The 23,335-nt window shown below is 35.7% G+C and overlaps 1 protein-coding gene across 3 annotated transcripts in view; it reads left to right on the top strand.

Annotated features, from left to right (window-relative positions):
- Positions 1–23,335, top strand: part of MAN1A1 (mannosidase alpha class 1A member 1) — a 172,129-nt gene that overhangs the window by 37,969 nt on the left and 110,825 nt on the right. For all 3 annotated transcript variants that reach the window (XM_010373463.2, XM_010373464.2, XM_010373465.2), the window contains exons 3-5: positions 5,406–5,502; positions 10,328–10,443; positions 19,912–19,992. In XM_010373463.2, the coding sequence (XP_010371765.1) occupies positions 5,406–5,502; positions 10,328–10,443; positions 19,912–19,992 (294 nt within the window). The remainder of the gene's footprint in view (positions 1–5,405; positions 5,503–10,327; positions 10,444–19,911; positions 19,993–23,335) is intronic.

Genomic DNA, 23,335 nt, shown 5'->3' with positions numbered 1-23,335 from the left:
TTATATAAATGAGCCAAAGATGGCCTCTGTCTGTTGGTCTCGAGGTTATTTCCTCACTGCAGGTTGAGACTCATTAACTCAAGAGCCCACCAACACCAAACTAATTTTTATACATCAAATTATTTTTAAAATAGCCCAAACAAGCAGATTTTTAGCTATTTAGAGCCTGCCTTACACATTCTGTGAAACCTCACCTAGCATCTTTTGGCCATTGATAAGATAGAGCTTTGTGGTTTTAAGACACTGAGCTGCTACTGCCCTTCAAAGTTCTCTGACACAGAGATACTCCACCATGCTGTGAAGTGACATCACTTAGTCCTAAGCCCTCATTCTAATGCACCTCTCCCTTGGGAGTTCCTTCGCCCTCCTCCCCTTCTGCATGGCGACCTGCTCACCGTATGCCTCTGGATGCCCTCGCATGCAACCCTGTACAAAGCACTACTCATTAAAGCTTGTTGTTTGTTAACTGCCTCTGTGGTCCTATCTTTTTCCCAGATCAACCTCAAATCCCTCGAACAAACCCCCCCTACACAGTAGTACCTTGGCACAACTAAGATTTTATGAAAGCCAGTGTATGAACTTGCAGAACTAAAGATCACTCCACATTGCCTTAACCCTGGAGTGGACCCTTCTACTCTTCCTTTCTTCCTCCATCTTTTGGATACCAAATAGTTCTGTATATTTTTTAAATGTATATATTAATAAACAGCTTGTGTATGATATAGGTTTGCCTGGTTTCACATATATTTGTCTCTTGTATTTATGTGTTGTACTAGGAAAAATTATGAAGCTCTTTTAGATTGCAAAGATCACAGACATTCTTAGGTTTTTAATAAAAGTAACTATAATGCCTAAAATGGATTGAGCACTTACTGTGTGTCGGGCAACGTGTTAAGCTCTTTTCATGCACTGTTTTATTTAATCATCACCACAACCAATGAGGTGTTTTTATTCACATTTTATGCATGCAGAAATTGGGCTCAGAGAGATTAATTGCCTCGCTTAGAGTCACACTGACGATGGCAGAGCTCAGATATGAAACCAGTTTCTCAGATGTGTTCACCCGTGATCCGCTCTTACCATTACTCCTCAGTAAATGAGAAGCTTTTCTACAAGTACACATGGGGAAGTAAGCAAACAGTCTCAGCAGGCAAAGAGGAAAAGGGAAGATGATTCATCAATATTCGGGACTCAACAGCATTGTTGATCGTTCTGTAGCAGCGGTACAGGCCTAACACAGTTCCACTGGGGAACCATCCAAGTGGCAACATCATCTCTGCCTCAGCCACCTCTTAACTTTTTTCTCCTTCCTTTCTCTTCTTTCTCATGGCTTCTGCTGCTTCATGGCCCTTTCTCCTGTGTGTTTGTACTTCTCTGTTTCTATGTCGCTGTCTGGCCTCTAGGTTCTCTCTGAATATCTCCCAGTTACACTTCCCTAGGTAGAGTGGATGGTTGGGGTTGTCTCACCCCATGCATTAGTGAGAACTACACACCAGGGCGCCTCGCCTTGGAGGCTCATGGCTGGCTCTCAGCTGTCTGCCTTTGAGTTGGGCTCCAGGCCCTGGTTCATTCAGCTGGGCCAGCATCACATCCTATAAACTATGGAAATTTTATGTAAGATCCCATAGAAGGAGGCCATAAGTGGGACTTGAACTTGTAGGCTTCAGTGAAATAGGGCAATGAAAGCCCAAAGTTTTCCTAAGATGTATCTGGCAAAATCATGTAATTTTCAAATACTTTTAATGTGTCTAATATGAAAATTTAAAGATTATATGTTTAAAACTTTAGCAAATAGAAGTATTTGCTAAGAGTAGTTCTAGCAATAAATATGCAAGATATGAAATCTGTGCATACTAGGGAAATTCCAACGTGTTTCTTCAGTGTGCTTGATTAGATCAGGACATTAAACTTAAATTGTTAGAAACAACAATAGAGTTGTATACGACATTTAATTAGTTTTCTTAGCCTTCTATTTCATAAACATTTAGTGAGTATGTAAGCAGGCAGTATCTTATGTTTCCATATATTATCAATGAGATTATAAGTGAGACACAGTCCTATATACTTCCCTTTCAGTCCTTTAGAATCTTAACTTTTCATAGTGTAGCAGATACTCAATAAATGATCTGGCCTAATTAATCAGCCCCGATGCCAACTGAGAAGAAAGTACAAATCAAAGAATCTTTTCTTATAAGCATGGAGTCAAGGGGAAGTAATACTATTTCTTTAATGCCTTATACCCAATTGAATATTGTCTGGGTTAAAATAATGGGTTGCAATTATGAAATTTTGGGTCCTTTCTTTCGTTTCACACAGTGTGTTGGCCATACCTTTCACCGGAGCAAATAGACGTATTCAGGAAAAAAACATCTTTGGCTTGCTTTCAGTTTATCTTTTTTTGTGAGGGTTTCACTACTGCATTTGAAATTTGGGCCCATTTTACTTCTACATGGAATGTCAGGCTGTAAAACCCTAATTAAGTTGATGAAAGACTACAAAAGAAACCTAAGGAGCCTGTGAAGAGGGGGGATCAATTCTATCCTTGTTAGTAGTTAAATTTTAGAAGTGTGACTTCCTTGTCCTGCCAGCTCATGAGAACTGGGTCTAGAGAACTTAAATTACTTCATCCCCGTCGCCACTCTGCTGGATAATGCCTTAATACTACAAAATTAAAAGCTGGTAGCCTTTTGATGTTTTCAAATATTTGTGTAAGTCGTAAATCTAAGTTAACAAGTTGATTTTATTTGTGACTTTTAAATTGAGGTTCATAGTCTATGCATGCATACACACACGCACACAATGTCTTACAGTTAGCTTTAATGCGGTAAATCATTTCCAGAGGTGATCAGCTGGTGGAATTGGTTAACCATATGACTGTTCCTCTTTACAATTGCTGGATAAACCCCTCCCAATGCTTCATTCAGGGCATTTTGACCACATCATTTTCTTCTTTTCTAACTGTAACTCATAGAAATCCCATGGGATCAGGAACCCATTTTGAGAAATATGTCAGCAACTTTTGAAATGTAGGAAACTAACCAATTAGTGTCAGCTTTTCCCTTGAGGGAATAAAATAGGAAAAGTTAATATATGCTACAGAGGTTACTTTAGGAGATCCTCTACTAGTGGTACATTGTATAAATTATCATTTTTGACAAAGCTGAAACAAATCATCATAACTTTTTTTTTTTCTGTTTTGATATTCAGTATATTCCAAAAGCTTTTGAATTGATAAAGTATCTTTGGAAATTTACAGGAATGAAGAATTTACTAAATGTAGTACATTTAATGGGAAAACCAAATAAAACTCAAATATAATCTCTAGGTGTTCTGTAGATTTTTTTATATACCTAGTCTTTCAGAGGCTCATTGGTTTCTATTTTTCTGTGATGTGAATTTAATTAGTTTTAATGTAGATTTAAAATTTAATAAACATGTGATTACCTGCCATCTGTCAAGCAGTATGCAAGGTACAAAAACACACACCATGTTCATGTATGCCTTACATACATCCTGTAAGAAATTATCCCAAATTCCAGATAAGAATCACAAAAGCTATGACTCATCCTTAAGTATGTGACTAATCAGTGGCATTGTAGGGATTATAAATCAAGTCATGTGACCCTCAAATCTATTTTACTTCTCAACAAAATTAATTTATAAGAAAAAAATCCTGAAAATACTGCCATATACACATTCTTTTGATTGTTGGAAGATCAATAATCTGATTCAGTAAAGGAAGATTTTGTTGCTGACTCATTAAAGGAAAGTGATGCAATGTGTTGGTTAATGCCGTGGGCTTTGGAGTCAGGCCAGCTTGGAGATGAACCCTGGCACCTTGTCTATGGAAAAATGTGGTGACTTTGACTAAAGTTGTTTTTTTAACTTCCAAGCCTCAGTTTCTTCATTTCTCTAACAATTATGATAAAACATATTTTATAGGGTTGTAGCAAGAATTGGTTACAATACTAAAGTCACAGCATTTAGCAGAGTACTCAGCAGATAATACTGATTCTTGGTAACTGTTGGTAATAATAGTGGTGAGTTAGGAAGGTAATTTACAAATTGGTTAAAGATGCTGATTGTTTTGTTCAGGAACGTATGAAAACTTTTGTTATTAATAAAATGATATTGATCTCAATGAAGATTTTGAGTGGTAAATGGCCCATAAATAATATCTATAACTTTATATGATGTTTTAAGATACTCTGAAATATGGAGTCAGATTGGAACATTTTCCAATTATGTCCATATTTTGATTACTGTTGATAATAAATTGGGGCTAGTGGCATGAATAAGTTCTAGACAGTTGAAGCATCCCAACCCTTTTAAAAAATATGTGTACAAAAATAATTATGTGTGGCCGGGCGCGGTGGCTCAAGCCTGTAATCCCAGCACTTTGGGAGGCCAAGACGGGTGGATCACGAGGTCAGGAGATCGAGACCATCCTGGCTAACACGGTGAAACCCCGTCTCTACTAAAAAATACAAAAAACTAGCTGGGTGAGGTGGCGGGCGCCTGTGGTCCCAGCTACTCGGGAGGCTGAGGCAGGAGAATGGCGTAAAACCGGGAGGCGGAGCTTGCAGTGAGCTGAGATCTGGCCACTGCACTCCAGCCCCAGCGACAGAGCGAGACTCTGTCTCAAAAAAAAAAAAAAAAAAAAAAATTATGTGTTATTTCAGTCATTGAAAACAATTTATACAACTAATTTATGGCAGAGGGGTTTGGCTTTTAAAACCATTATTGGTGCATGGACCCTCAATTAGGAATATACTGGATCAATCTTCAGTTACATACATATACACACATATGTATCCAATTAAAGATTGATCATGTTAAAATAAACAAGTTTTTCCAAAAGCTAGGCATGATCAGAGTTTTATTTTTTATTTCTTGTAAATATTTTAAAATACTTCTCCATATAGTCTTGGTCAGGAAACATCAAAGTGATTTAAAGGGATAACCTGAATATTTATCTGTAAGCTGTGAGGTCAACGAAGTAAGAAGAACTTTGTGCAAAAATATGAATTTTAAAGATAGTCTTCGCAGAATTAATCTTTTATGAAAATGAACTAGATAAATGTAGACATGGTTCATACTTTCAAGATAAGCTAAATTCCTTTGTCGGGAACTGACTTTTGAAAATGGTATTTGTATTAAATAGGATTAAATGAACTCAAAAAGAAAACTTTCCATTTGTAAACATAAAAGGGTAGTGTGTATGTGTACGAGCATGTTTATATGAGCATGTGTGTTCTGGTTTATATAATCATAACCCTTTTACTTAGTCATCCTTTTAACTAATGAATTTTAATGTTTTAGCCTTTGCTCTTCAATATATTACCTATTTTGTAGGAAAAACATCTCCATTCAAATTATAATCCTGTTTTTATTTTATTTCTCAGATGATGAAACATGCTTGGAATAATTATAAAGGTTATGCCTGGGGATTAAATGAACTGAAACCTATATCAAAAGGAGGCCATTCAAGCAGTTTGTTTGGTAAGTAGATGTGCTTTGGTTTCTTAGTGACTTAGTAACTTCTCAGTAACTTACTAACTTCTCCCCAGTTGCTTCAGCTTATGGATGGTGAAGAAGTCTGTGTAATATGGCCCAGGCCATTTGGTTAGGAAACTTGCACACCTGATGAAATTAGGTAAGGATTGTGCATAGTGTGTCCTTCAGTTAGAGTAGTGGCTGCGTGTTCGAATAACCTGCGTAACTTTAAAGAGTACTGATTCCTGGAGCATACTTATAAAGATTCTCACTTAATGGTTATAGGGTGCAGTATCAGGATTTTTGGCTTGTGGGGTGATTCCCACCATAGAAGCACTTGGTGGGCTGCACTAACTGCATCCTGTTAGGTAAAAGCTGTGCCTTTATACGTAAGCTGGGCAAGGCTGCCAGCCGTGGTGATCTTCACTGTATCTCAATTTTGACTGTAGGTTTCTCCTGTTTGTACCATGGAAGAGAAAGTGAGGATGGATTAGGTTAATTGAACTTCCATTTATCCACTTTTGCACACTTTATTGCATTTGGTTCCTGCAGCAGCCCTCTGTGACTGGTACTGTGGGCGTTAATAACATTCCATTGTGGAAGTAAGAAAGCTGAGTAACACAAGGGTTTCATGGATTCTTTGGGTCACAGAGCTGCCCAGTATCCTCCTACTGCACTTGATTTCTTTCTAATCCTTAAAATTTGTCTGTAAGTACCAGGATGAAGGGAATACAGTGTTACTCAGGAACTTCTGAATTCGACAATAGAACACTTTCTATACTTTAACTGAAAATGTTAAATAATAGCAATTCACATAATAGTTTCAGCTCACATTTATTGAGCACTTACTGTGTGCCAAGTGCCATTCATGCATTATCTCATTTAGCCTCATTAAAATATAATTTTATAGGTGAGAAAAATGAGGCCCAGAGAATAGTTTTCCCAGAGATAGCCACCTACTAACTGGCAGAGCTGGGACTTGAACCCTGGGGTGGCTAACATTAGAGTCCATGCTCCTAATTCTGACATGTTGCTTTTCCATTTATTTAGAACCTTCCATGTGTTTGGCTTTACTTGTAGCACTGGTGATAATGAAAATAATACAAGTCTTTGCACAGGTCTTTACACAGGTATTTGCCTAGTACACAACATATAAAATGTAAATAGTGAATTATCAATGCACCAGGTGGTTCAATATATACTTCCATGAAGTTCTGAGGAACCAGTAGGACCTCAGATTGGGAGAAGGGCATTGCAGGGTTTGCAAGAACAGGTAGAAAGAGCTGGGAAAAGTAGAAGAAAAGAGACTGTTGGTCTATCAGAGTGACACAGTTTTGAGATGAATAGAGCCTGTACCTGAAGTAGAGGCAGTAGAAGTAATTCCAGACACTTCTAAAGTAGTGTTTTTAGGATCCAGCTACCAGTTAACATGGGTAAGGGAGAGGTATGAATTGAAGAGAGAAACTCTGAAACTTCATGCAGAGCCAGAGGCCTTTATTTTTTCATTGTTTAAGATTTTTTAAAAAAATTGTAACTCCCATTTTGCTTTTATCTGTATAAAAGTCATTCGTACCCTTAAGAAATCAGTTAATGTGTTAAATTGCCGTAATCTTTATCAGAGGGATTGTTTGGTTTTCTGTTAAAACATTTATGATTTTAAAATTTGTTATTGAACATTAAAAATATGCTAGGTCTCTTAGGCCTGACTTTTGTTTTTTGGTTTTCATTGGCTTTTTCAGTAAAAAAAACACTTTTCATAATCAAGATAAGAACTTGCTCTTAGAAAAAGAGCTACAGGTATTAGCATAAGGAAATGAAATATTAATAATTCAAATGGTAATTAATCTCATTCCATCTTCAAATTAAAATAAGATGCATAATGATTTTCTTATTATAGAAATACCAATATAGTGGAACTTGTTACAAAGGCATACAAAGTTTTCATTTTTACAGATGAGAAAAACTTTTAACTGACTTCTTTAGCCCGCTTCTCAGTCAGATTTCTTATCTGTGTAATATATAGTCCCGTATAATCACTCAGCAAACCAGGCAGAAGATAGGAAAATGTGAGTTCTTCACCACCTGGCTTCTTAGGAAATAGTTTTTCTTTTGAGATAAGTGATTTTGAGTTTTAACCCTAAAAACAACCTTTTTGGAGAAAGAATTAGGCATTATGAATCTTTTCCCAGTTATTAGCCATTGGGGAACTCTTCAAGTCTGCTTCCTTCTCATGGTTGTTTCTCGCCAGTTATGTTGAACCTTCCATCTTTTTCATAGACAAAGACTGGTTCCTTCCTAAACAAGTTTAATGAATATAAAAAAGCATCTTAAATATTCCTGATCTCCCAATTCCATCTTAAACAGGAAACTAGAACTATTTGTTTCAGTATTTCAGTGGTAAAAAAGATTTCAAGTAAAACTGCACCTCAAAGAGAGGTATTTTGTGCTTGACCAATTATTCTCATGTAAAGCTACAATACAAGAAATAAAAATATTAACTTAAGGCTGTTAATAACTTAGAAATGAAATGTCAATGAAAATATGAAGCTGATATCATATTTCAAAATGCCCACTTTAAAATATTCCCTCCAGTGTCTCTCTGAATCCATAGTTCTAGCTTCAAAAAAGTTAAAGGAAATTGGATTACAGTAAAACATTTCACAAAATGCAAACGTCTTCAGGTTTCTTTCTCCTTATCATTAGATAAGATTTACAATTTTTATCTTTTTGAAAATCAAGTGTTTTAATATTCTGTTATTTATAGTTTTCTAATAACTTCTCAACTTGGCATTTGAAAGGCATGTGCCAGTGAAATAATTTTCATTTATATTTATAGATTCGGTCTTGGATCGTCCAGAATGCTAATTATATATAGGAAGTGTAGTGCCCAGTCTTTCAGCAGCCATTCATTGTGCACCTGAGTGTAGGATCAGCTGCCTGCCACTTGCACAGTCAATAACAAGGATGAAGTTCAGTGAAAGGAAAATGACTTTTATTTCCAAAGCTAGAGGTGGCTGGCTTACTCCTCTAGAAACTGCTTCAAACTTGAGGCTGGGAAGAGGATCTTAAAAATGGAACTTGAACTGGGAGGCATATGGGAAGGGTGCCTGAGTGTAAGGTCTGCGTGTCTTGTTCTGGTGGCTTTCTCTAGCTGTAGTCCACCTGGAGTGCAGGCTGACGTTATATCAACAATGGCTGGGTTGCTGACTAACTGCCTTGAGGTAGTCTCTGAAATTTTGCAGCTGGGTCTCCATGCTTGATCTGTCACAAGATTAGCCCCTGGAACTTCTAAGTAAGCACATAATTAGATCCAAGTATACAATTACGTAAATGTTCATGGGGTAAAAGAGTGCATAGTGGGAAAGGGAAGGGAGTGAAGTTTCAAAGCATGTTTCAGGGGCATACTTTAAGACTAAGGAAAAAGGTTTCTACAGTTTGCTTCAAGGTTACATCTTGAGACTGGAAGAAAGGACGAAGAAAAACATTTTAAAATGCGTTTTGAAGCTGAACTACTCAATTACAGTTGGTCATCATTGTCACAATTCCACAGGACACCATAAGGAATCTGGAGATAAGTAAGACGTGACTTGTTTGTTCTAAGTTGATAGTGCATCCCTCATGCCTCTAATTCCAGTACTTTGGAAGGCCAAGGTGGGAGTATTGCTTGAGGCCAGGAGTTTGAGACCAGCCTAAACAACATACCAAGACTCATCTCTACAAAAAAATTTTAAAAATTAGCCAGGTATGGTGGCACACACATATAATCCCAGCTACTCAGGAGGCTGAGGCAGGAGAATCACTTGTGCCTAGAAGTCTGGGGCTGCAGTGAGCTATGATTGCACCACTGTACTCCACCCTGGGGGACAGAGCAAGACCCTGTCTCAAAAGAAGAAAAAAGTTTATAGACTAAAAGATGCACATGTGTAATTTTAATACAAGATAGAAGGTGGTGAATGCCAGGGCAACATGAAGTCTCCATGTCATTGGAATTCAGAGGAAGTAAGCCACAGAGGTCAGGACTTGTAGAGGATGGAGGGCAGTTAGCATCAGTCAGAGTTCATACGGGGTGAAATTTCATTTTAGAGTAATGTCTTCTTAGAACTATCACTAAACAATTTTAGATCTAATTATATTTAGAGTTTTGCACAGGTGCACTTTGATTACATTAGTCTTAATAAGTCTGTTGCTCCTTGGTTTTAGGCCTATTCTTTTCTTGCTAGAGAATGCAATCACAGGCCGGGTGCAGTGGCTCACACCTGTAATCCCAGCACTTTGGGAGGCCTAGGCGGGTGGATCAGGAGGTCAAGAGATTGAGACCATCCTGGCCAACATGGTGAAACCCCATCTCTACTAAAAACACAAAAATTAGCCCATCATGATGATATGCGCCTATAATCCCAGCTACTCAGGAGGCTAAGGTAGGAGAATCACTTGAGCCCAGGAGATGAAGGTTGCAGTGAGCTGCGATTGCGCAGCTGCACTCCAGCCTGGGCAACACAGCGAGACTCCATCTCCAAAAAAAGAAAAAAAAAAAAACGGAAAGAAAAGAGAGAGAATGCAATCACAAATGAAATTTCTAAGATAAATTTCTGAGACATTTATTTTTTATAACTCAGAAGAAACTTTAAAGATTAGTATATCAGTCAATAGCCTGTGATAATTTTTAGTTTGGTGCCATTTTATGCTTTCATTGAAAGCATTTTAGACTATGTTTAATATTATTGCTTAATAATAAATCCAGTATTACCCTCTCGCTGTCTTAGGTGTGGTCAATTTACATATATTTTATCTAGCCAAAGTATTTTATCACATATTTTTCTGCTATTTTCAGGTAACATCAAAGGAGCAACTATAGTAGATGCCCTGGATACACTTTTTATTATGGAAATGAAAAATGAATTTGAAGAAGCAAAATCATGGGTTGAAGAAAATTTAGATTTTAATGTGGTAAGTTAAATAAGAGTTGCTAATTCAGTCCTTAAATTTCAGTTAGCATGGATAAATTCTGTAGTGGGCCGTATTATTGTAATGTACTCTAACAAAAATAATGCAATTTTAGATAGTACAAATATTATTATCTTATACTGTGTTCTTAAATTGTCCTCACTTACTACACAAATTTGTGTCTTATTTTTTGGCAAATTAAGGGTAAGAGAAAATAAATTAGTATTTATGGAGACCTACGTGTGCCTAGTATTCTTGTTCAGTCCTACCGCAATGCTATGAGATGGGCATTAATTTCACACCTTTGTATATTAAACATCTGCACCTCAGAGGCTTACTCCAGACTGCACAGCTGGTTGTGTATCAAGAGCTGTGATTCTGATATAGGTCCGTGGGGCTCCAGTGCTTATGCTTTCACACGGTGTCATGGTGTCTCCAGCAGCAGCAGCAGCTTTCATTTTCCCGTAAAGAAAGCTTCAAATTTTGTGGATCTTATACACCTCTCAGTAAAAACAAATTGATTATATATGTGATATATGTTTTTAAATTTTGTGTGCTGTCATTCTCAGCAAATATTTCAAGGCCCGTTGTATACTGAGGGAAAGAATCAGAATTAAGGATAGTGAATACTTCTAATACTTCTTGATAATTTCAGCTGGGGAGGACTACATCTTATCAGCTCTGATTTGATAGTCGTTGTTTTACTTTATAATGATATTGACAAAGAACTTATTCTAAGAAAAGAAAGCATGTAGGCCATGGAATTTTTTAGTCATTCACTTAAGTGTGCGCTATCGGTATTTCTAATCTGAGACCACTTTGCAGAAATTCTCGTAAGTCTCTTGTCTGTTGGGCAAGCATTTGATAGTATCTGTAAATCCCAGTCACCATGCACAAGTAACATTCTATATGTTGAAAGTGGACAAAGAGAATTTCCCACTGTTGCCTCTGCTTTGTGGCACTCTTGCTCTCAGAGACCAAATGAAGACACCAGTTGTTAGGCAGAATATTAAGGATCAGTAAAGCTAAGTATTTCCCCCATCTATTTCAATTAAAAACTTATATACATTAAAAGTTTAATATTTTGTTTCTACTCCCCTAATTAATTGCTATATATACCACATTTGGGGCACCTTAAAGACAGGCAGATGAGTCTGTGTTTAATTTGCCTAATAATTGAATCTAGAATATAAAGGAGACAATATTCCAATCAATGTTAAGGAACCTTGGGGATCAATGTGTTAAACCCTTCTATTTTAAATGTGAGAGAACAGGCATAAGGAGCTAGTGATTTGCTCAAGGTTATGGAGCTATTTGATTAGAGTGACCTGTGGTAATGCTGATATTGATAGAGCTAAACATGAAAAACTAAAGCACTGGAAAAAAACTGTTTCATTTTGGAGGCTTGCTTTCTTAATAATACTTCTGTGGGCCGGGCATGGTGGCTCACACCTGTAATCCCAGCACTTTGGGAGGCCAAGGCAGGCAAATCACGAGGTCAGGAGTTTGAGACCAGCCTGGGGTTGCAGTGAGCCGAGATTGCACCACTGCACTCCAGCCTGGGCGACACAGAGAGACTCAGACTCAAAAAAAAAAAAAAAGAAGAAAAGAAAAGAAAAGTTAATGCATCTAAATTTATTGCAAAGGGATAATAAAAACAAAACAAACACTATTGTTGAGAGTTGGCTTATCCTATGGTGCTCCTAAGTATAAACAAATTTTATACTCAAGAATAAATTTGTTAATGTGAAATATCCAATTTATATCACCGAAAAATGTAAAGTTTTCTATTGGTTTATACTGTAATTAACTAAAACTCATTTTCTTTTCATTAGGGCATAGGAAATTGATTCATTTTGCATACTTGGTAGCACAAAGTTCAAATGACTTTAATAGCTGGCTTAAAATAAGTCACTGGGATAATATGTTCTGGGGAGTAAGGAGCAAGGACTTCACAGAAGGAGCTTGTATTCAGTTCAGGTATCTGTAGAAGCACATACATATTGGGAGAAAACCCTAAGTATTGACTCCATGAATAACTTTTCTAATTTTAGCTCAAAGTAATCTTAGGACAAAGAATCTAAAACTGATTCTTGGTTAGTCACTCTTCATTCACTCATGTATTATTTACTAAGTATCTTCTAAGGATCAAGTATTTACTCTTATGGGCATTTAGTCTAGCAGGAAAAGTAGAGAACCTTAGCTAGTGCCAGGCTATCTCGGTAGGAAAGAAATGAAAGAGGAAACTACTATTTGACCAGGCGTGGTGGCTCACACCTGTAATCCCAACACTTTGAGAGGCCCAGACTTGTGGATTTCTTGAGCCCAGGAGTTCAAGACCAGCCTGGGCAGCATAGTAAGACCTCTCCCACCCCATATCTATTAAAAAAAAAAAAAAAAAAAAAAAAACTCCAGCCTGGGCAACAGAGTGAGACTCTGTCTCAAAAAATAAAAAAATTAGTAGTTTGTGATACATCCCAAGTATTATGATACGTGATTTTTTTTTCGTGGGTGTATCTTGTTTAATCTTCGTGACAAGCATACAGAGTAGTAACTGATATTTTTCCCTGTATTTATAGATGAATAAGTGGTTAATTAGTCTGTCCCAAATTATGCAGCAAGATCTCAGGTTTGAACACAGTCTGCCTAACTCAGTGACCTTGTGTTTTTTTAATTGAAGAAGAAATGCAAAGAGTTGAGAAATATATAGACAGCCAGAGAATTTGAGTCCTCTGAGGTTAGGCATGTCATCTTAATATTAGAGTACTAATTAGAGTGTATTGTTCAATAGTGATTTGATAAATGTTTGTTAAATGAAAGAGAAGTTAAGCTATCTTGTCCTACTTCCTGACAGCCTATGCTATACTCAGCTGGAAGAAGAGCTCAGGTGGAAGGGTAGCTGTATTGTGTCATCTGTTTATATAGTTACAGATGATATGGAGTTCAAATCAGTTGGTCTACCTGTTATTACCTAACCTATTTCCAGAACAGATTTGTAGTGGCCCCTGACAACAGGAAGATCAGTCACATAAGAACAAGTGATCAAGGGTTTCCTATTTGGGTATTTCTGATTTCAATTGTGGTTTTACTGACACTTAAAACAATGTTGGTTACCTAGAACCTCACATGAGAAATATTGAAAACTATCTTCTGTAATGAATTTTATAGAATATATAGAATTTTTCTCCAGATAACAATTTCTTATATTAACCCTTTGTAAAAGCTAAAGCTGTGTAGAAATTTTCCTTAAAGCCATATTTCTAGACTGCGGTAAAGCGATATCTGAGTGTGAGAGGCAGAGCCTTGAGCATGGCAAAGGATAGATGATCAGCCTGCTGTAGACACTAACTAGCAACACACTGCAACTGTGATCTTTGGCAAGCATCTGGATCATGCCTTTGGTTGTAATGAACACTTTGTGTTTTGGAGAACAGAAGTACTGGTGGCAACGGTGACTTTTTTTTTTTCTTCAGTGTAAAGATCCAGATTGTTTGCATATCCAGTTGGAATGCCCTCCTACTTTTCAAGAAAGTTAAGTTGTAGGGTTCCCTGTCCGGAGGATATATGTTGACTTCAAGAAGCAACTTTGGATCTTCTCAAATGCGTGACTGAGTACTTGGCTTAGGTCCAGAGTTCCATACTATAGAGCATGAAAGAAGTTACTTTTGCCCTAGTGTTGCTCCTGAGAAAGGTCTGTTTTAGAGCCACATTACATCCTGATGGGTGCAGATAACTAAATTAATTATCCTGTTAAATGAAGTTATTGAGTGTGTTCCATCTGAATGCTAGGGAATACCTGCCAAGAGTGATGATTTGGGTTTTGGTTTTAAGAGGATACTGTGCTGTTCTCTCTGATGGTAATTAGGGCTGCTGCTTGAGAGCCTCTGTACCTGCATGGTAAAACCAATCTATTAACATAGAGAAAATAGGTATTTGCATATCTTTGTGGCCCACAGAACTTGCACTTTGTTAGTGGTCTTAAGAGGTTTGTCACATTGCTTAAATAGGAAGCCAAAGGCTCTTCGGACACACTGTGACACACTGACTTACACTGTGAAATATTGCAATTTAATCTGTTTAAAGGGAGTTGTATGCTTTTAATCCTCAAAGTGGTAATCCAGCACACACTTTGAAGTATCATTTATAAATAAAGGTGTATGCTAAGCCTAAACATAGGCAAGGCTTATTGGTAGTTACCAGTCTTTAATCAATGGCTTTGAAAAGTCTCATGTTGCTTCTGACAAAGCCATTGATTAAAGATAAAGCATCGTTATCATGTGTTAGTAATGGAGCAGTTGTTAGTTATTTACGTTGGATTGTAGTGAAACAGTTGATATTAAACAGAAATATTGCATTGGTGTGTAGTGGGCAGTTATTAAAGCTTGCTTGATTCTCATGTGTGATAACAGCCCTGTACCCAGGCTCATAATTCACTAAGTAGAAAGCTGATACAGAGTTTGGAGGAATAGCTAGCAAAAGAGTAGCCACTGATTGTAGGGATCAGAGAATTGTCCTTTTAAAAACGAAAACTGTTACACTTTGAGTTCACTCTGAAAATTAAACACTCAGAATAGAATTTAAATATTTCTGAAAAGTTCTTTTCCAGGAAATATTTTTCCATTTAATGCAGTCAATCAGATCTGTTATGCTGTATGGAATCATAAGATAATAATTAAGAATTCTAATACAAATGCGACTCTAAATAAACATCATAAGGCTTGAAGGTTCAAAGAAACAATTTATATGTTCCTCGGAAAAAGCTTGCATCTTTATATAGCTCCTCAAGCAAAAGGAAACTGGCTGAATCTGCACCAAAACTTAAATTTGTTATTTTCATTGTCGATTCTGTTATTTCACTTACTGAAATCTATTAAAATACATTATCGTATAGCTAATTTTGGTGAATAAGTTGCCTATAAAAATATCAAATTTCAGAGTTGTTTAAAGTGCTGTCTTGTCTAGTGTGAAGAGGTTGGTCTTTCAGATACTTATTTGAAAACAGGTTTTGAAGTGTTCATTTTCTTTGTTGCCTAGATGGGGTTAGATACTTCCTGTCCATGATCTCAGGATACGTTGGTTCGGAAGAAGCCTTTCTTAGCAGAGAGATGGAACATGATGTTAGGATTGGAGGAGGGAAGCATACAAAATAATTTATAAATTGGACTCTTTTTTTCATGTTAGCAGTCTTTATCACTTTATCTCATGTTAGCAGTCTTTATCACTTTATCTCATACGTTTACATACATGTATACTAAATGAGTAGACAAAAATATACAGAAAAGGGATACATTTAAGGAGGAAGTTATCAATCTAAAACACCCAAGACAATGATAGAGATTAGTACTGAGAGATAATTTTTTCATGATTTGTAATACTTGCCTCTTGATTTTAGGTGTAAATTTAGGCATACCATATATTCAATTTATAGATGAATCTGGTTTAGTGTGTTCTTTGATTCAGTGGTCATTCATATAAGTAAATCAAAATGAAAGAACAATTTCTCCAATTCTTATTTTTTTATTGGTAGGTCTTAACCAAAAATTTCCAACCTTTTCTTGTTTATTGGTTGACATTAACTAATAGGTACATGGAATTTAAATAAAAGATGGGATCTACTTAAATTACTACTCACGTAAGACTGTGTACTAGAAGCCACTGAATACATGGGGCATACCGGAATGCAATCTTGAAGATTTAAAGGGGAAGTTAATTTTATTTTAAAACAAACTCAGGTAGACTGCAAAATTCACATTGTTAGGATAAATCTCATAAGATTTAGTGTTACAGGCTGCTTTGTCTACCTGCTGTCCCCGCCCTGCTCCAAATACCTCCTCTGTCATCAGGATAAGTCAGTAGAAAACTTTTAGAACATCAAGATTATTAATAAGAATGTATTTATTTACGTTTAATATTTTAATGGCAATTAGAATCAGAAGTTTATAGAAATGGCCTGAGACCCTCAATTGTAGAAATTCACTTTTGAAAATTCAGATTTCATATAAAATATATCAAGCCCCAAAGGAAGTTGGTCAACTTCTGTATTTCAAAAGAGGATTTTTAAGCCCTTGAGAAATAAGACCTCAAATAGGCCAAAGAAGGTGAGTATTTATGACTCTAGAGTTTCTGATTTTCCAGTGACCCTGGGAAGGTAGGTTTTAGTTCATTTAGGCTGAGCTGCACAGTGGTAGCAGCAACAACTGTCTATTGAGTGCGTTATTTGGGCCAGCTATTGTGTACATTACTTTACGTCATGGAGGAATGCTTTGTCCCTTTCTACATATGACGAAACCAAGACTCGGAATAAATTAGTTACCTGGGACCTCAAACTCAGGTGGCTTCCAAATCAACCTTCAATCCCAGGTCTTTCTGATTTCTGCAGTTTATAGTCTGCTGCTCAAGGATAGCCAACCAATTTGGTGTGGTGAGAGGATTTTTATCTTCTTAGTCTTTTTCATCTACGGATCTGTAAAGAGTGAACTAAAGGTTCTAAATTTCAATCTTTTGGCCTAAAAACATAATACAACCTAGAATATTGAAAGTGACCTCAAAGTAAGATTTCTATATTACTTAAACTTAACTTTGAAAAGGAGAGAGAAAGAATTATATGTTGGAAATTTGAATGTGGTTCTGGTTTTCAAACAGAGAAGATGGTGACTTGAGAACTAGTGATGGTGGTGGTGTGATGTTCCAGAGCAAGATTTATTAAAGATAAGGACATAGCAGTCACTGGGATCCTTCATGGATTAACTAACAAGCCAGATTTGCTTCTTAAACAGGCTCACTGGACAGACTGTTAGATCCATGAAATCCAGAGCTATAGCAAGTTACCTTGAGTATGGCACCTTGCAGGGTCATTTCTCAATATTGTACAGTACAAAATAAATAAAATTTAGGTTTTAGAATATGTAATTGAATCAATAACTGGTTGAATAACTGCATCCAACAGTTGATTGATGTCTAGCTGAAGATATATTTCTGGCGGTGTTTGACATAACTCAGACCTCCATGTTGCAATAATTTTTATCAGATGTCTATATAAAGGTCATGATTATCCAGATTTTCACAGGAGGAAGAGAAAATGCGTTATGTAAAGAATCTATAGCCAGAATAAGAATATAAGATCATCTTATAAGTCTTCAATAGGCAGAAATGTGGGAAACTGTTTCCAGGTTTAAAAACTGAAAAACCTAAGTACTAATTGAGAGGAATGTGATTTGAGGGTTTAAGCTTATTACATTTTATTATTAGATATTATTACTCTTAAACATAGGAAACATAGTCACGTGAACCAAACTAAATGTATGGATTATCTTCCCTTTTCCTTATCAGTAATTTTGTAGAACATTAAAGCCTTTGCCAATATTTATGTAAAACTCATTCAGTGTGATAGACCTCAAAGTTAAATTACACCTATATAGAGTACTTTTAATCAGATTGTATCAGGTGCACATTACAAATTATAAAATACAGTTAAACACACCAGTCTTATTTTGTGATGTTTTTGCCTAACGTTGACCTAATAATTCTGTCTCCTAACTTGTTTTCATAATTGTCCTTTTATAGGAATTTTTTTGAATTTTTTTAATTTAAGCAATTATTTGGCTTTAATTGTTAGATCCTTAAACCTTTTTACAGAGAGCATGTAAGGATAAAATGAATACTTATCACCTTTTTTTGTGGAAATGTTTTATCCCACTAAAATGTAGACTCAAGTGACCTTGAGGACCTTATCAGTCTTTATTGCCATTTCCCTATAACCTAGGACAGGATCTGGCACATAGTAGTTGCTTAATAAATGCTTGTTAAAGGAAATAATATCTCATGATTTTGACTAAGTTTATCTGCCAGATATTGACTCCATACATTTTAAATTGCTGTGAGTCCCATGATTATTAGTGAGTGGTTTGATGTTAGGCAAAAGTGAACAACTACTCAGTAGGCCCAATGAACATGAAAAGAAGGTAACTAAAGCTTGAAATGTACTTTATAATCTAAATAGTAGGTTAGCTATTCTAACTTATCTAGTAACAGAATGTAAGACAGATCTATTTACTAATTGAATATAAAATATTGGCAGTCATTACTAATTATATGACCATGAATAAAGAGACTTGGAGCATTATCATGTGAGGTGTATAGAAGTCAGACTAGCAGAGCCCTGCATCAGGAGTCACAGTACTCAAGTTCAAATCCTGCTTCTACCAATTATTAGTTGTCTGAACTTCAAAAAGTAACATTAACCACTATAAGTCTCGGCTTCAGCATTTTAAAATGGACATAAGAATAGTAATTAATTCATAAGGTCATTGTGAGGACTAAAAGAGATAGTCTATATGAAGACATTAGCACAGCACCTGGTACGTTGTAAATAAGAAAAGCAAGCTATTATTGATGTAAATAAGGACTATTTCACCATGGTATAGCATACATGATTATTATCACGTCCTTTATGTGAAGACAAATTGTCTTCTCAGAGATAAGAAGAACAATCCCAAGCCACAGGCAAAAAGTTGGAAACCAGCACTAGGACCCAAGTCCTCGGACTTCAAATCCTATTTGCAGTCCAGCTGTGCAACATAATGAAAAGATTCCTAGACTAATGTGGAACTACTAGATTCCTAGACTAATGTAGGCTGAATGGCCTTTCAGGAATAAGAAGCAGGCAAACAAATAAAATAAAGGAGAATGCAGATCAGAAAAAAAAATGCCCTGGCCCCATTGTGTTTACACAAATAGGGAATATCAAGTATTGTATCTGCTGTTGAAGAGAGAGGAGAGAACTTTAGTTTACAAATATTTTTATAGTTTTGTTTAGGAGTCAAAAGTATTTTTATCTATTGTGTTAGTCCATTTTCACACTGCTGATAAAAACATACCTGAGACTGGGAAGAAAAAGAGGTTTAGTGGACTTACAGTTTTACATGGCTGGGGAGGCCTAACGATCATGGCGGAAGGCAAGGAGCAAGTCACATCTTACATGGATGGCCAGAGGCAAAGAGAGAAAGAGCTTGTGCAGGGAAACTCCCTTTTTAAAACCATCAGATTTCATGAGACTTATTCACTATCACAACAACAGCACGAGAAAGAGCCCCCCCGCCCCCACCATGATTCAGTTATCTCCCATGCGGTCCATCCCACAACATGTGTGAATAATGAGAACTACAAGATGAGATTTTGGTGGGGACACAGAGACACACCATATCCTTTATTTTAAGTATGTTTTTCCTTTATTTTAAAAAATTGTCATATAATGATTGTACGATTTTGGGGGTCCATTAGTGATGTTTTGACATATATAATGCACAGTGATATTTAATACTTTAATTTTAAAAGGGAGAGCATTTCCCCCTGTATATAAATTTCTCTGGGCAAGCATAAGATTTGAACAAAATTTAAGTATTTAGTATAATGTATCACAATTATGGTTTTCTGAAATGTGTACTATCATGTTTGATTTTTTTTTTTCCATAGAATGCTGAAATTTCTGTCTTTGAAGTAAATATACGCTTTGTTGGTGGACTACTCTCAGCCTACTATCTGTCTGGAGAAGAGGTAAGATGAAAAGTGGTATATAAATATGAATTATAAAGTGTCTTAAACTAAATTTTTGGTAAAATATGCCATTTGTGACATATACTTAGAAGGAATCTATGGAATTTTTATATTTCAATGAAGCTGTAGCTTACACTGAGTTTCTTACAATATGTGCTAATTAAATGAGCAAGCTGGGAAAGTTTGGCAGAACATATTGTCAGCAAATGTTAATGCCTTTAAAAACTGGCGCTATTGTGTTATGTATGGTGTGATTATAGCCAAAAATTATATGTGCCTATGGACAAATTAAAGAAGTTTAGTGTAGTGGCAGGCTTGTGGATGAATTTTTTTCTTTAAGAATTATTTTAATGTTAATATAAATAAAAACTTCTTTAAATGAAGGCTGGCAAGCAAGATATAAAAATTATAGTTTTTATGTAATTGAGGGAGTGAGACACTTAGCTACCAAGTAAACAGTCCTAAAGGCCAGCATCCCTGTATCAAGTGCTTTGGAGCTCTTCCTGAGTCGAGGCTTCATTAATTATCCACTGCTTGGAGCAAGGCAGGAATTTTAAATTTAACTGCCTTTTATTGATAGATTAAGAAAGGATTTTTGTATCCTCTTAAAGGCCACTGATGCTATTTTCTTGAAAGGTTTTGGACAACTTTAGGAATATCATAGGTGTCCACTAAGGGTTGTTGGAATGGGCCTCATCTTTAATGTTGACAGTGTTAAATGCTGACATTATGGAAAAACTGTCACGTACTTCAGTTGCACCTCAATCAGATTTGAGTTAGCCTCAGCATTCCAACTGGGGAAAGAGTAGATCTTACCCAATGCAGTATTTCATGTATTGCTATGCTCCTTCAAACATTTAAGGAGAGCAATAAATGTTTAATGAGAAAAACTGTTTGACTTTGTTTGTGTCTCTCAAGTACTTTCTTAACCACAACATACAACCCTCACAATCTTACATTTCTTCTCTGTTTAGATTTTATTCTACCTTAGATCTTTCCAAAGTAAATAGGTGACTTCTGTATTCCTCTGTATCTCTCCTGTTTTAGTGTTAAATGTTGTTCATTGTGGACTCTGTTACCTTCTCAGCCAGGGTAATGTGATCCGCCGGTGCATTATGCCTCTTCCTCCCTTTTTTCGATTTTTCCACTGCCAAATAACTTCATTTGTTCAGTTCAGTTTACGGTATAGTAAGGATTAAGCCAAAACCAAAATACCCCAGGACACTATATTTTTTAAAAGTTATGATTAAAATTAACTGATGGTATTTTAGTTAACAGGTTTCTGCTTTTAGAATACTTGTCCTTGAGTATCCAATGCCAGGATGTTCTCATTGCTTTGGTAATGCTATACTAAGATGACCTTGGTTTTAACTTCTTCCATAATTTATGTGGAGGTGAGACAATTTGGAGGAAATAAGGATTGCATCCTTTTGTGTCTGGGCTCAATTAGGATAATAGAGCATACAAAGAAAAACACATATGTATTTATTCTAAATATACATCATGTTTGATTAGGATACTTTTTCACTCAGTGTTTTAAGTTTACATATATATATGTCTTTCTTATATATGTGTATACTTGATATGTGTATATATATATAATTATAATACCCACATATTATAGTTTGCCTATAGATGAAATAATTTGCCTAAGACTTTGTAAGGATATTTTTAATTCTGTACAGTGAACTTTAGTAAACAAGTGGCTACAAAGAACACTTCCGTTGCAAATAACTATTCTTTCAGTCTGTCTGCTTTGTCCTCATCACTATACAAACATGTTTTTATTACATGTAGGTTTTTTGTATTTTTATTTTTATGATAAAAATGTAAGATTTTCTTCTTTTATTTTTGTATCTGTAGAGTGCTTTAGTTATAGGGACCCATATTCTTAGCATGTTTTTTCTTATAATTTCTAAACATTGGACAATTAGATTATTTTCAGTATCTTTTTATTTTGAATAATATTGCTATAATCAATAATATTTGTTCTCTGAAGTGGTGTTGGCAGGTGAGAAGTGATTAATACTGGATTGTTTTAACATCATCACTTACCTATTTCTCCCAATTACTTAGTCCCTAACAATTGATTTTCATTTGATGAATGCATTCAGGGGAATTGGCCATTAGGAATGTGATCCAGAAAATTTATTTTACCTCAGGTCTGTTCTTGAGCTATTTGTATTCATATCAAAATGTTTTTAAATGAGCGTTCATGTAATAGAACACCACCATAGCAAATTATGAATAAGTTGGTTTTAAATAGTTGATAAAGTTTTATACCACACACTTTTTATGTAGATCAGACAATTTACTAAGGTGTCTAAGACAATTCATCTTTCTGTGTATCTCATAGGGGGACTTTTAAACCACCATGATTTAACATTGATTTCATCACCAAGGCTCAGGAGTATTTTAAGAACAAATCACCATCAGAAGTAGATAGACCCCACATTGATATCAGCTCAAGATTCTTAAATTTATATTGCAAAAGCAGGAGAAGAAGTACCACTGATTTGTGACACGTGTTTCAGGAAAGTTACAGTTAGAAACAATGAACAATAGTTAAGAATCCCAGCAGAAGTCTAAACTATCGAAAAACTAATAGAAACATGAAGTACCTGTAGTAAACTTTGATTACAGGTGCATATTCAAAAATTTGAAACCTCCTAGCTCAGTTAAAATATTTTGTAGCACCATAAAAAAGTCAATCCTCAGTATTTTCAAATGTTATGTAAGAAACTCAACCACGAGAATTACAAACAGATAGGATGGAGATGAGATGAATATTAAATAGAAAGGATCAGTATTAAAAGTAAATTTAAAAGGTAGCACTGCTCTATTATAAGCTGGAAGGGAACTAAAATTCTCACTAGAGATGGTAAATATAGCAGCATCTAGAATATGATTACCCAAAATATGTTCTAAAGACCACTAGTTTCTTTTATGGCAGGATAAATCTGTATCTGTGTAGATACTAAAAATATGTTTGAGAAGAGCTACATCCTGTATTCTTTCTTGGAAATTTAGAATGCACAAAAAAAGCGAATTAACTTTTATTTACCCTCACATTTTCCACACCTACTTAACAATAGCCTTCCTCTATTTAAAAAAAAAAATAAAGTGACATCTGCTAAGAGTAAATTATAATTATTTTTCAGAACAATTTTTGGAAATACTACTACAGAATAAGAGTAAAGCAAAGATGATATTGAAATTGACAAGTGCAAAAACGTGTAAAATATGACATTGCAAGAGAAGGTGACACATGTAGAAAAGAACTTATGTGAATATACCATGTAACATTATTTGTTTTACAACAGAAACCAATAGCTATATTGAG

The sequence above is a fragment of the Rhinopithecus roxellana genome, chromosome 4 (genome assembly GCF_007565055.1).
Source record: "Rhinopithecus roxellana isolate Shanxi Qingling chromosome 4, ASM756505v1, whole genome shotgun sequence".
NCBI classification, from domain to species: domain Eukaryota; kingdom Metazoa; phylum Chordata; class Mammalia; order Primates; family Cercopithecidae; genus Rhinopithecus; species Rhinopithecus roxellana.
The sequence above is the reverse complement of the archived record's forward strand: the minus strand, read 5'-3'. Positions and strand labels throughout refer to the sequence as shown.